General features: G+C 31.5%; 1 protein-coding gene across 9 annotated transcripts in view; it reads right to left on the bottom strand.

Annotated features, from left to right (window-relative positions):
• The window catches only part of CDH18 (cadherin 18), an 860,832-nt gene that overhangs the window by 126,796 nt on the left and 719,956 nt on the right, over window positions 1-14,080 (bottom strand). For all 9 annotated transcript variants that reach the window (XM_074279089.1, XM_074279095.1, XM_074279088.1 and 6 more), the window contains one exon: window positions 9,663-9,916. In XM_074279089.1, the coding sequence (XP_074135190.1) occupies window positions 9,663-9,916 (254 nt within the window). The remainder of the gene's footprint in view (window positions 1-9,662; window positions 9,917-14,080) is intronic.

Below are 14,080 nucleotides of genomic sequence, written 5' to 3'. Positions count from 1 at the left end.
GCAAAAAAAAAAATAAATAAATAGCTTATTTTGGCAAGAGTATAGAATAAATATAGAGAAGTGCTTAGTTAGAAGACTGGAAAGATAAGTAGGAATCAGGTTTGCAGACAGAAAATCTTCAATCTAACTGAAAGTATAACCTCTGTCTGTAATGTTGCTCTATAAGCTATTTTGAGTTGTTTTTTACTTCCTGGCTAGAAATGATGAGGATTCAGAAAGAGAAATGTGTGTGTGTGTGTGTGTGTGTGTGTGTGTGTGTGTGTGTGTGTGTGTATAAGTGTGTGTGTGTGATTTCTTATGATTAGATCAAAACTTCTTAAACTGTGGGCCACAACCCCAAATAGGATTATGTAACTGAATGTTCTGTCACAAGCTTATGAGCTGTTAAAAAATCAATTGATTTGAATATCTATTTTATATTCCTATAAATCTGGGTGTCACATAAAAAAAATCAGGTGAATAGGGGTTGTGAGAGAAAATTGTTTAAGAAGCCCTGATGAAAACATTTCTACATCCAATTCCAGATATATCAGGAAATAAAATAATGTATAAATAAGTTAATAGAGAAAGTAGGAGACATGGAATCAAAGGTAGAGGTGGATGGCTTCTTCCAGTACTGGGTTAGGCAGAACTAAAATGATGGATTTTGGATAGCTACCCAACTGAACTCTGTGAACCTTGCTCTCCAAACAACTATAAAAATAAATAAAATTTTAGACCATCAGAGCCAACAACAAATAAGTGTCAAGATATTTTTCTTGCCTAAGGAAACGTAAAAGGTCACCATAGATCTGTGGAACCAGGCTAGAAATCTGTCTGGACTACAGAAAATCATTCCCAGGATAATACACCATGATCAAGTAGGATTTATACTAGGAATGCAGGGATAGTTCAATATTAGGAAAATTATCAGTATAATTGGCCATATTAATAACAAAATTAACAAAAACCATATATGATCATCTCAATAGATACAGAAAAAGCATTTGATAAAATCCAACATTCATTCCTATTAAAAACACTTGAGAGTATAGGAATAAATGGACTTTTCCTTGAAATAGTCAGTAGCGTCTATTTAAAACCAATAAGCATCATATATAATGGGGATGAACTGCAATAAGATCAGGAGTGAAACAAGATTGACCACTATCACCATTACTATTCAATATTGTATTAGAAATGCTAACTTTGGCAATAAGAGTTAAGAAAGAGATTAAAAGGATTAGAGTAGATAATGAGGAAACCAAATTATCACTCTTTGCTGATGATATGATGGAATACTTAGAGAACCCCAGAGATTCTACTAAAAAGCTATTAGAAATAATCCACACCTTTAGCAAAGTTGAAGGATACAAAATAAAACCACATAAATCATCAGCATTCTTATATATCACTAACAAAATCCAACAGAGTTACAAAGAGAAATTCCATTTAAAGTAACTACGGATAGTATAAAATATTTAGGAATCTATCTGCCAAGGGAAAATCAGAAACTATATGAACAAAACTACAAAACACTTTCCACATAAATTAAGTCTGATCTAACCAACTGGAAAAATATTAAATGCTCTTGGATAGGGCGAGCAAATATAATAAAGATGACAATACTACCTAAACTGTATTTATTTAGCACTATACCAGACTCCCAAAAAACTATTTTAATGACCTAGAATAAATAACAACAAAGTTCACATGGAAAAACAACAGGTCAAGAATTTCAAGGGAATTGATGAAAAAAAAAATCAATTGAAGGTGGCCTAGCTGTACCAGATCTAAAATTATATTATAAAGCAGTGTTTATCAAAATCATTTGGTATTGGCTAAGAAATAGACAAGTTGATCAATGGAATAGGTTAGGGTTAAAGGACAAAATAATCAATAACTTTAATAATCTAGTATTTGAGAAACCCAAAGACTCCAGCTTTTGGGATAAGAACACAATGTTTGACAAAAATTGCTGAGAAAATTGGAAATTAGTATGGCAGAAACTAGGCACTGACTCACACTTAACACCATACACCAAGTTAAGGTCAAAATGGGTTCATGACCTAGACATAAAGAATGAGATTATAAATAAATTAGAGGAACACAGGATAGTTTATCTCTCAGACCTGTGGAAAAGGAAGGAATTTATGACCAAAGAAGAACTAGAAATCATTATTGATCACAAAATAGAAAATTTTGATGATATCAAATTGAAGAGTTTTTGTAGAAACAAAACTAATGCAGATAAGATTAGAAGGGAAGCAATAAACTGGGAAAACATTTTTACAGTCAAAGGTTCTGATAAAGATCTCATTTCCAAAACATATAGAGAATTGACTCTAATTTATAAGAAATCAAGCCATTCTCCAATTGATAAATGAACAGACAATTCTCAGACGAATAAATTGAAACTATTTCTAGCCATATAAAAAGATGTTCCAAGTCATTATTAATCAGAGAAATGCAAATGAAGACAACTCTGAGATATCGCTACACACTTGTCAGATTACCTAGAATGACAGGGAAAGATAATGTGCAATGTTGGAAGGGGATGTGGGAAAATAGGGACACTGATACATTGTTGGTGGAATTGTGAATATATCCAGCCATTCTTTTTTTTTTTTTTTTTAATTATTATATATATATATATATATATATATATATTTTATAATATTATCCCTTGTATTCATTTTTCCAAATTACCCCCCCTCCCTCTATTCCCTCCCCCCGACGACAGGCAATACCATACATTTTACATGTATTACAATATAGTCTAGGTACAATACATGTGTGCGAATATCATTTTCTTGTTGCACAATAAACATTAGAATCCGAAGGTATATGCAACCTGGGCAGACAGATATTAATGCTAACAATTTTCATTCCCCTCCCAGTGTTTCTTCTCTGGGTGTAGCTACCTCTGTCCATCATTGATCAACTGGAAGTGAGTTGGATCTTCTTTATGTTGAAGATTTCCACTTCCATCAGAATACATCCTCATACAGTATTGTTGTTGAAGTGTACAGTGATCTTCTGGTTCTGCTCATTTCACTCAGCATCAGTTGATTTAAGTCTCTCCAGGCCTCTCTATATTCCTCCTGCTGGTCATTTCTTACCGAGCAATAATATTCCATAACCTTCATATACCACAATTTACCCAACCATTCTCCAACTGATGGACATCCATTCATCTTCCAGTTTCTAGCTACAACAAAAAGAGCTGCCACAAACTATATCCAGCCATTCTGGAGAGCAATTTGGTACTATGCTCAAAAAATGATCAAACTTTGCATACTCTTTGATACAGCAGTATTGTCTTATATCCCAAAGAGATTTTAAAGAAGGGAAAGGGACCTGGATGTTTGTGGCAGCCCTCTTTGTAGTGGCCAGAAACTGGAAACTGAGTGGATGCCCATCAATTGGAGAATGGATGAATAAATTGTGGTATATGAATATTATGGAATATTGTTCTATAAGAAATGACCAACAGGACGATTTCAGAAAGGCCTAGAGAGACTCACATGAACTGATGTTGAGTGAAATGAGCAGGACCAACAGATCATTATATATTTCAACAACAACAACAGTAATTCAACAAGATCAATTCTGATGGACATGGTCATCTTCAACAATGAGATGAACCAAATCAGTTCCAGTAGAGCAGTAATGAATTGAACCAGCTACACCCAGGGAAAGAACTATGAGAGATGACTATGAACTACTACATAGAATTCCCATTCCTTCTATTTTTGTCCACCTGCATTTTTGATTTCCTTCACAAGCTAATTTTACACTATTTCAAAGTCTAATTCTTTTTGTACAGCAAAATAACTGTTTGGACATGTATATAGTGTATTTAATTTATACTTTAACATATTTAACATGTATTGGTCAACCTGCCATCTGGGGGAGGGGGGTGGGGAGAAGGAGGGGAAAATTAGAATAAAAGTTTGGCAATTGTCAATGCTGTAAAATTACCCATGCATATATCTGGTAAATAAAAAGCTATAATAAAACAAAAGAAAAAAAATCTGTCTGGAGCCCACACACATACTCTCAGGGCAGAAATAACAACATCTTTGGAGCCCAGAGATAATAAGAGAGTTAGCTAATTGCTAATTGCTCAGAGGACCCATTAATGATGCTGGGTATACCTGGAACTGATTAACAACTCTATTATTTATATGCAGTTTTGGATTGTAGTTCCTATATGCTAAGAGTTCTGGGATTGGTCACAAAGGAACAAGGGCTCTAGTCAAAATACTAAAGCTCAATCTATGCAGATTCAGGAGAACAAAGCCCTTCCTGTGTTAACATCAGAGTGTAGAAATGGTAGTAGTAACCAGACTTCTGCCAGGATCATACAACCTTGGAAAGACTGAAAAGTCAAAGAGCCTCAGAATTACTTCCTAAAACAGCAACATAAAAATGCCCCCAAAACTTAGGGGAAGAAAGTTCAACTTTAACATAAATTTAAATTAAAAAATAGACTAGAAAAATGAGCAAACAATAAAAACACATTTGACCATAAAAAACTATTATGATGGCAGAGAAAACAAAGACATAAATTGAAAACAAAAATGTAAAACTGACAAATAAAATCTAAAAGAAACATAATTAGACTTAAGACCCCCAAAAATCCCTAGAAGAGTTTAAAAATAGTGATATATGAGTAAGCAAAAAAATGAGAGTGATGCAAGAAAAAATTTAAGACCTTGGTAAAAGAGGCAGGAAAAAATACTGAAGAAATTAACACAACAACAACAACAACAACAAAAAAAAAAAAAAAAAAAAAAAAGAGGAAGAAAGAAAAATAGAATTGACCTAATGGTAAAGGAGGTACAGAATTTTTACCAAAGAAAAGAATTTCTTAAAAAACCAAATATATTAAAATATAAATAAAAATCTAAAAAGAAAAAGAAAGAAAGAAAGAAAAAACAGATTTGACCAAATGGAAAAAAGAAGTACAAAAAATATCACTGAAGTAAATAACTTAAAAATTAGAATTGGGAAAGGGAAAAGTAAAGACTCTAAGACACATTAAAAAACAATAAAACAAATACAATAAATATAATATTGAATAAAATGTAAAATATTTCAATAGAAACAATGATATGAAAAAATAAAAATTATTAGACTACCCAAAAATTATGAAGTGATAATGATACTAGACATACTTTCAAAAAGTTCTAAGGGCACTACTATTATATTTTAGATTTAGAGAGTAAAATGGTTTACTTTATACTTGAAGAGAACCAAAATGTCATCATTATGTCAGCACAGGGTACAATGTGTCTTACTCTTGCTGATCAGCCCAGTAAGAGAGTGAAAGGGTAGTTTACTACAAACACAAAAATTCCAAATATTTGGACACAAATAATGGATTAAAGAAGTCATTGATTACAAGCAAAGTAGACTTTTGAGCAGTGACAGAATGAAAGAGAGACAGGAAGAAACATAATATTGGGATTTAGTGAAATATACATTGAGTAATCAATATTGTTAATATGAATGGAATGAGCTTATCCATAAAATGGAAGCAGAGAGCAGAATGATTACAAATCAGAATCAAGTAGTAGGTTGTTTACAAGAGACACACTTGAAATACAAATACATACACAGAATTAAAGGACTGGAGAAAAAGCTAATATTCATCTGAAATAAAAATGGCAGAGGTAGTAATCATGTACTCAGATAAAGCAAGGGCACTTAGTTCTTTGTTATGGGAAAGAATTGAAAATAGAGAGGCTGCTTTTTAATTGTTTTACAATCAATTGGGCAAAGGCTGAATAGTATATGATCTATGATTGTGATGTAGTATTATAATGCTCTAAGCAATGATAAGGAATTTTTTTTGAGGGAGACAACATTAACATAGTAAGAGAAAAAGAAATGAAATACTAAATGAGAAGAACTGGGAGGTCATTGTGCATAGTTACAATAATATTATATTAATGATCAATTGTAAAAGATTTAACTATTCTGATCAATATGATCATCTAAGTCAATTTTAAAGGACATGATAAAAAATGCTGTCCATCTCCAGAGAGAGAATTGATGGACTCTTGAGTACCAATTTGAGGTATACTTTTCTCTCTTTATTTTTCTAGCTTTTTTATATATAGCTAAAATGGAAATATGTTTGGCATGATTTTACATGTATAATTCCTATAATATTATTTGCCTTTTCAATGATGGAACAGGGCTTGGGATAGTGGGAGATAATTTGGTACACTATAAAAATTAAAGAATGTAAAAATAAATAAATAATTTCAAAAGAAATATCATGGGTCAAAAAGGAAATAAAAAGTGGGTAAGTAAAAATATAAAGAAGTGGAAAGTTTTAGAGTTAAATTTGGGTTGGTTGTCATCTTCATAGTGAAATAGTTGAATATTATTCTGTTGATAATAAAATAGGCAGAAATAAGATTAGCTGAACAAGATGTTTGGAAAATTATTGAATGATAATAATAGTAAAAGTGAATAAAATAATTTATTTTGCAAAAGTAACTTTTAAATATAATCAGTGAATACAGAGTATAGATTTCTCTAACAGTATTAGATATCATATGAATGTAGAAATCAGATAAAAGGTATTTCTCATGTTTGGAATTTAACAAGGAAAGAGTGATAAGAGATGAGCTGTTGTAAATATAAATTAAATTAGATGGTGGGATACAAATTATGTTTAGAAGCATAATAGGAAAAGATTAATAGATGCAAACTCATTATAACATCAAAAAGCCAAGTATAATAAGTAAAAATGAGAGAAGTGGAGAGAAATACTGAGTTCCAGAGCAGATTTTGAACATTTGAGATCCTGTAAGAGAAGCAGTTCTATGGGATGATTCCAGAATTCTACTATGCTACAGTCTGAAGTAGAAAAGAATCCATAGTAAATAAGAGCATAGACTTAGAAATATAAATGACTTTAGAGATCAGATGGGACAACATTCCCACTTTATAGACAAAGGTACTCGAGCTGACATGGTGTAGGAGCCAGCTCTTAAAAACTTCTCTATTTTGCCTAGAGCTGCTTGAATTCTGATAATTCTTGTGTCTACCCTATAATGAACAGTAGCAACAAAATTTGATGAAATAATTGAGTTTTCAGAGTAAAAATGTTTCACTAAATTATTTTGAGTTGGTTCACTTAAGTGAGATAAGTTTCCTCTTAACTCAAGACTGACTCTTATCTCCTTTAACCTTTTCTAAAAATTATGGCTTTATTCCTTAAATACAAAGAATATCAATACATAGTTTTAAAGAAATACATAAACATAATTTTATATAGATATAAAATAACATTTTTTGAATTGGTTTGATATTTTTATCCCTCTTTACCTTTAAGTTTTTTGGTCTCCCACTTATTTTTGTTATTTTTTTATTCATTCAATAATTTGAGGAAGAATTTTGTTTTACAAACATTTATTTGATTGGGGATCTTTAATTGATATAGAATTTTAGTCAACCACATTTTTCTAAACAAGATTTACTATGGTAACACTTTGGAAGACAAACTCTCCAACTGTGACAGATATAGTTCTTAGACAGCTTTACCTTATTTCTATTCTTCATCATTGCTTGTTACAAGAAGAGCAAATTTCTCAGTCAGGGAATATGGGCTTTGGCCGAGTTCTGGCACTTGAGAGAAAGGGACTTGACTAGGGTTGTCCTTTCTCAGTTTGCTTAGTTGTAAAATTCTATAGTTCCTAAGAGGTATAATTCATATATAATTAGTTCCCAAGGTCTATTGATTTTTCTTTTACAATGCATCTCAAGTCCCTACACTATTTTCTATTTCCTTTAAACCTTGACCCTAAATACTTATACTTGGAAAACTATAATTGCTTCCTTATTGACTTCTCTGTCTTATATTTCTCCCTAACTTTTATCCATTCTGCATATTGCTGCTAAATCAATCTTTCTTGAAAGTTACTCTTAACTATGTACCTGACCTACATAGAACCTTTCAGTGGCTCCCTATTTCCTACTTTAATAAGTCCTTGGCTTTCCCAACACTCAGTAATTTGGCCCTATAAAATGAGTAAAATTCTACTCATTTTACTACTCAGTTTATAGCCAGTAACTGGGTTTCTTTATATACAATATTACTTTATTTTTTTTTTTTTGCTTCTCTGCTCATGATTCAATATCTAGAATAGCATCTCTTTTTTTTTTCCTGTGCATCAAAATCCTATTTATCCTTTAGAGCTTAGATCACATCATATATTCTCCAAGAATCCTTTTATGACTATTCTGTCTTTTAATAATTTTTGAAATCTTGCAACCCTGATAGTCTGCATTATGAAATCTAGGTAGTAATTACATTATTGTTGTTGTTCAGTTTTTTTAATCATGTTTGATTTTGTGACTTCATTTGGAGTTTTCTTCATAGAGAAATTGAAGTGCTTTGTCATTTCTTATTCTAGCTCATTTTTACAGAAGAGAAAACTGAAACAAACAGGGTTAAGTGCTTTGTCCAAAGTCACACAAGTAAAAAGTGACTAAGACTATATTTTAATGTATTTTCCTCTTTCTAAGTCTGACACTCTATCCACTGTGCTGACTAGCTGCCTCCACTGAGGTACCTGAATCATATTGTTTTATATTATATATTGTTTTATATATGTTTTGTATATGATATATTTCTGTAACCTTATAGAACTCTTTTTTCCAATTCTGTATTCTCCAAAGTGCTGAGCACAAAAGTATTCACTAAAATTTATAAATTTACTGATTGAAAAAATCTACTCTACTTATCAGTTATTGAAATAATAATGTAACTTAAGAAACAACAATGATTTCTTTTCCTTAGAAGGGAAAATGTATAACAAATGTATAACATTTTATAAGATCTTTGATCTCTTAGAAACAAAAATAATAAATATAAACCTAATAACTTCCTTTCCTAAAAAAAAATAAATAACAAAAACTTGGTTCCTAATCTATGAAATTCATTTTTCAGAGGCCATTATTTTCGATGATGGTGTAATAGTGTGATTTTGGAAACATAGCTAGGATAATTATACTTATATCCATTTCTTGATAATAATATATGGTTCCAGAAATAAAATTTGTAGGTTGGACAACGGCACTTCAGAAAAGTAATCTGACTTTTTTGTATGTAATAATTCATCAGAGGGGTTCCTCAGGATTATTTATTGGAAACAGCAAATGTATTCTGACTATGGAAATATTACTAAGGTTTTAAAATATCTATAGTTTACTTATCATGTATAAGTGAAAAGACCTAGGTGTCCTTTGTTGTTCTCTCTCCTCTTCTCAGATTGAAGTTTGGGATACATTTCATAATGAAAATGTACCTTCATGATTATATTTTCCTCTCCTTTCTTATCAGCCCTTTTAGTAAAGGCCAAATTATTCAATTATTCTCCTCAATCCATATATACATGCACATATATATATATATATATCTGCACACACATATATATTATGTGTATATATAGAAGTCTATTTTTCTTCTTCAAACCCAACACCACAGGAATAATAATAATTAATTTTTTTTAAATACCTTTCTATATAAATCACAAAGTAAGTGTACTTAAATGCTATTACAGCATTCATATTTAATGGAAATAAAGTAGAGGAAGCCACCATTCTGTAGGTGTCTAATATACATTTAAATAATTAAAAGCCATTGCCTTTGACTATACCTTACTAAACTACTGGCACTGTCTGGATCTTGAGCAGCTACTGTGCCAACCACTGTTCCAATCTTCTCATTTTCATGGACATCCATAACATAAGAAGGCATCGAAAAGAGTGGTGGTTCATCAACATCTCCCACAATGATTTTCAGCATAGTAACATCTTTAAATGGGCCCAGGTGAGAAAATCGGAAATCAAGATGTGTATTTGCTCCTTCTATGTTGAGAGTGTACGACTTCTTTTTCTCATAGTTCAGTGGCTGTGAAAACAAAATAAAATTTCAGCTTTCCTTAGTGACTTAAATTAACTTTACAAACAGACATTTTCCTTCTATTACAAAGCATAAACCAGACAGAAGAACAGGCATTGAAAGAATTCATCATTCTCCTTCTTAAAGGAATCCCAAAATTAAAACTATAAGGAATATTGTATCTAAATTACAGAAAAAATAGCATAAAGATAACAATTAATTTGCAGCTTTAGATTTCAGAAGAGTTTTAAAGCTTTTTTCCTCAATGTGTTCAATTTTCTATTAACATCTAAAAAGGCTAAGCAAACAATGAAAATATATTTCAATCTTTTTAGATGTTAATAGAAAATAAAAGCTAATTTGTACATTTAGCACCAATGATAACAATGTGAGCAAAATTAGCTTTTTATATATTTTTGTATATTATATATACATACATATATATACATATATACATATACATATATATATATATATATATATATATATTTATTTACAGTGTACTTTTAAAAAGCAGAAATATTTTAAATTCCATGTTATTTTTGAGATAATTTGTGATATTCTTTTTTTTTTTTATTTTTTTTATTATATATATATATATATATATATATATATATATATATATTTTATAATATTATCCCTTGTATTCATTTTTCCAATTTACCCCCCCTCCCTCTATTCCCTCCCCCCGACGACAGGCAATACCATACATTTTACATGTGTTACAATATAGTCTAGGTACAATACATGTGTGCGAATATCACTTTCTTGTTGCACAATAAACATTAGATTCCGAAGGTACATGCAACCTGAGCAGACAGATATTAGTGCTAACAATTTTCATTCCCCTCCCAGTGTTTCTTCTCTGGGTGCAGCTACCTCTGTCCATCATTGATCAACTGGAAGTGAGTTGGATCTTCTTTATGTTGAAGATTTCCACTTCCATCAGAATACATCCTCATACAGCATTGTTGTTGAAGTGTACAGTGATCTTCTGGTTCTGCTCATTTCACTCAGCATCAGTTGATTTAAGTCTCTCCAGGCCTCTCTATATTCCTCCTGCTGGTCATTTCTTACCGAGCAATAATATTCCATAACCTTCATATACCACAATTTACCCAACCATTCTCCAACTGATGGACATCCATTCATCCTCCAGTTTCTAGCTACAACAAAAAGAGCTGCCACAAACATTTTGGCACATATATGTCTCTTTCCGCTCTTTAGTATTTCTTTGGGATATAATCCCAGTAGTAGCGCTGCTGGGTCAAAGGGTATGCACAGTTTGATAACTTTTTGGGCATAATTCCAGATTGCTCTCCAGAATGGCTGGATTCTTTCACAACTCCACCAGCAATGTATTAGTGTCCCAGTTTCCCCACATCCCCTCCAACATTTGTCATTATTTGTTCCTGTCATCTTAGCCAATCTGACAGGTGTGTAGTGGTATCTCAGAGTGGTCTTAATTTGAATTTCTCTGATCAGTAGTGATTTGGAACACTCTTTCATGTGAGTGGATATAGTTTCAATTTCTTCCTCTGAGAATTGTCTGTTCATATCCTTTGACCATTTATCAATTGGAGAATGGTTCGGTTTCTTATAAATTTGGGTCAGTTCTCTATATATTTTGGAAATGAGACCTTTGTCAGAACCTTTGTTTTTAAAAATATTTTCCCAATTTGTTATTTCCCTTCTAATCTTGTTTGCATTAGTATTATTTGTACAGAAACTTTTTAGTTTGATGTAATCAAAATCTTCTATTTTGTGATCAATAATGATCTCTAGTTCTCCTCTGGTCATAAATTCCTTCCTCCTCCACAAGTCTGAGAGGTAGATTATCCTCTGTTCCTCCAATCTATTTATTATCTCCCTCTTTATGCCTAAATCATGGACCCATTTTGATCTTATCTTGGTATATGGTGTTAAGTGTGGATCCATATCTAATTTCTGCCATACTAATTTCCAGTTTTCCCAACAGTTTTTTCCGAATAATGAATTTTTATCCCTAATGTTGGAATCTTTGGGTTTGTCAAAGATTAGATTGCTATAGATGTACCCTTTTTTGTCCTTTGTATCTAATCTGTTCCACTGATCTACCGGTCTATTTCTTAGCCAATACCAAATGGTTTTGGTGACTGCTGCTATATAATATAGCTTTAGATCAGGTACACTTAGACCACCTTCCTCTGAGTTTTTTTTCATTAGTTCCCTTGCAATTCTTGACCTTTTATTCTTCCATATGAATTTTGTTGTTATTTTTTCTAGGTCATTAAAATAGTTTCTTGGGAGTCTGATTGGTATAGCACTAAATAAATAGATGAGTTTGGGGAGTATTGTCATCTTTATTATATTCGCTCGGCCTATCCAAGAGCACTGAATGTCTTTCCAATTATTTAAATCTGATTTTATTTTTGTGGCAAGTGTTTTGTAATTTTTCTCATATAATTCCTGACTTTTCTTTGGTAGATGGATTCCCAAATATTTTATACTCTCAACATTTGTTTGGAATGGAATTTCTCTTTGTATCTCTTGCTGTTGCATTTTGTTAGTGATATATAAAAATGCCGAGGATTTATGTGGATTTATTTTGTATCCTGCCACTTTGCTGAAATTTTGAATTATTTCTAGTAGCTTTTTAGCAGAGTCTTTGGGGTTCTCTAAGTATACCATCATGTCATCTGCAAAAAGTGATAGTTTGATTTCCTCATTTCCTACTCTAATTCCTTGAATCTCTTTCTCGGCTCTTATTGCCGAGGCTAGCGTTTCTAGTACTATATTGAATAGTAATGGTGATAGTGGGCAACCTTGTTTCACTCCTGATCTTACTGGGAAAGGTTGCAGTTTATTTCTATTGCATATTATGCTTACTGACGGTCTTAAATATATACTCCTGATTATTCTAAGGAATAATCCATTTATTCCTATACTCTCAAGAGTTTTTAGTAGGAATGGATGTTGGATTTTGTCAAATGCTTTTTCTGCATCTATTGAGATGATCATATGGTTCTTATTAATTTGATTATTAATATGGTCAATTATATTAATAGTTTTCCTAATATTAAACCAGCCCTGCATTCCTGGAATAAATCCTACTTGATCATAGTGTATTATCTTGGAGATGATTTTCTGAAGTCTTTTTGCTAATATCTTATTTAAGATTTTAGCATCAATATTCATTAAGGAGATTGGTCTATAATTTTCTTTCTCAGTTTTCGATCTACCAGGTTTAGGTATCAGTACCATGTCTGTGTCATAAAAGGAGTTTGGTAGGACTCCTTCATCCCCTATTTTTTCAAATAATTTATATAACATTGGGGCTAATTGTTCTTTAAATGTTTGGTAGAATTCACATGTGAATCCATCTGGCCCTGGGGATTTTTTCCTGGGGAGTTGATTAATAGCTTGTTCTATTTCTTTTTCTGAAATGGGACTATTTAAGCAATTTATCTCCTCCTCTGTTAATCTAGGGAGCCTATATTTTTGGAGAAAGTCATCCATTTCACTTAAGTTATCAAATTTATTGGCATAAAGTTGGGCAAAGTAACTCATTATTTCTCTAATTTCCTCTTCATTGGTGGAAAGATCCCCCTTTTCATTTGTAAGACTATCAATTTGATTTTCCTCTTTCTTTTTTTTGATCAAATTTACCAAAGGTTTATCTATTTTATTGGCTTTTTCATAAAACCAACTCTTGGTTTTATTTATTAATTCAATAGTTTTTTTACTTTCAATTTTATTGATTTCTCCTTTTAATTTTTGTATTTCGAGTTTAATTTTTGGTTGGGGGTTTATAATTTGGTCTTTTTCTAGCCTTTTAATTTGTAAGCCCAATTCGTTAATCTTCTCTTTCTCAATTTTCTTCAAATAAGCCTCTAAAGATATAAAATTTCCCCTTATTACTGCTTTAGCTGCATCCCAAAGATTTTGATATGATGTCTCATCATTATCATTATCTTGGGTGAAATTGTTAATTGTTTCTATAATTTGTTCTTTCACCCAGTCATTCTTTAAGATGAGATTATTCAGTTTCCAATTACTTTTTGGTCTATTTACCCCTAACTTTTTACTGAATGTAGCTTTTATTGCATTGTGATCTGAGAAGAAGGCATTTATTATTTCTGCCTTCCTACATTTAATTTTGAGATCTTTATGTCCTAATATATGGTCAATTTT

The sequence above is a fragment of the Sminthopsis crassicaudata genome, chromosome 1, assembly GCF_048593235.1.
Source record: "Sminthopsis crassicaudata isolate SCR6 chromosome 1, ASM4859323v1, whole genome shotgun sequence".
Lineage (NCBI taxonomy): Eukaryota > Metazoa > Chordata > Mammalia > Dasyuromorphia > Dasyuridae > Sminthopsis > Sminthopsis crassicaudata.
The sequence above is the reverse complement of the archived record's forward strand: the minus strand, read 5'-3'. Positions and strand labels throughout refer to the sequence as shown.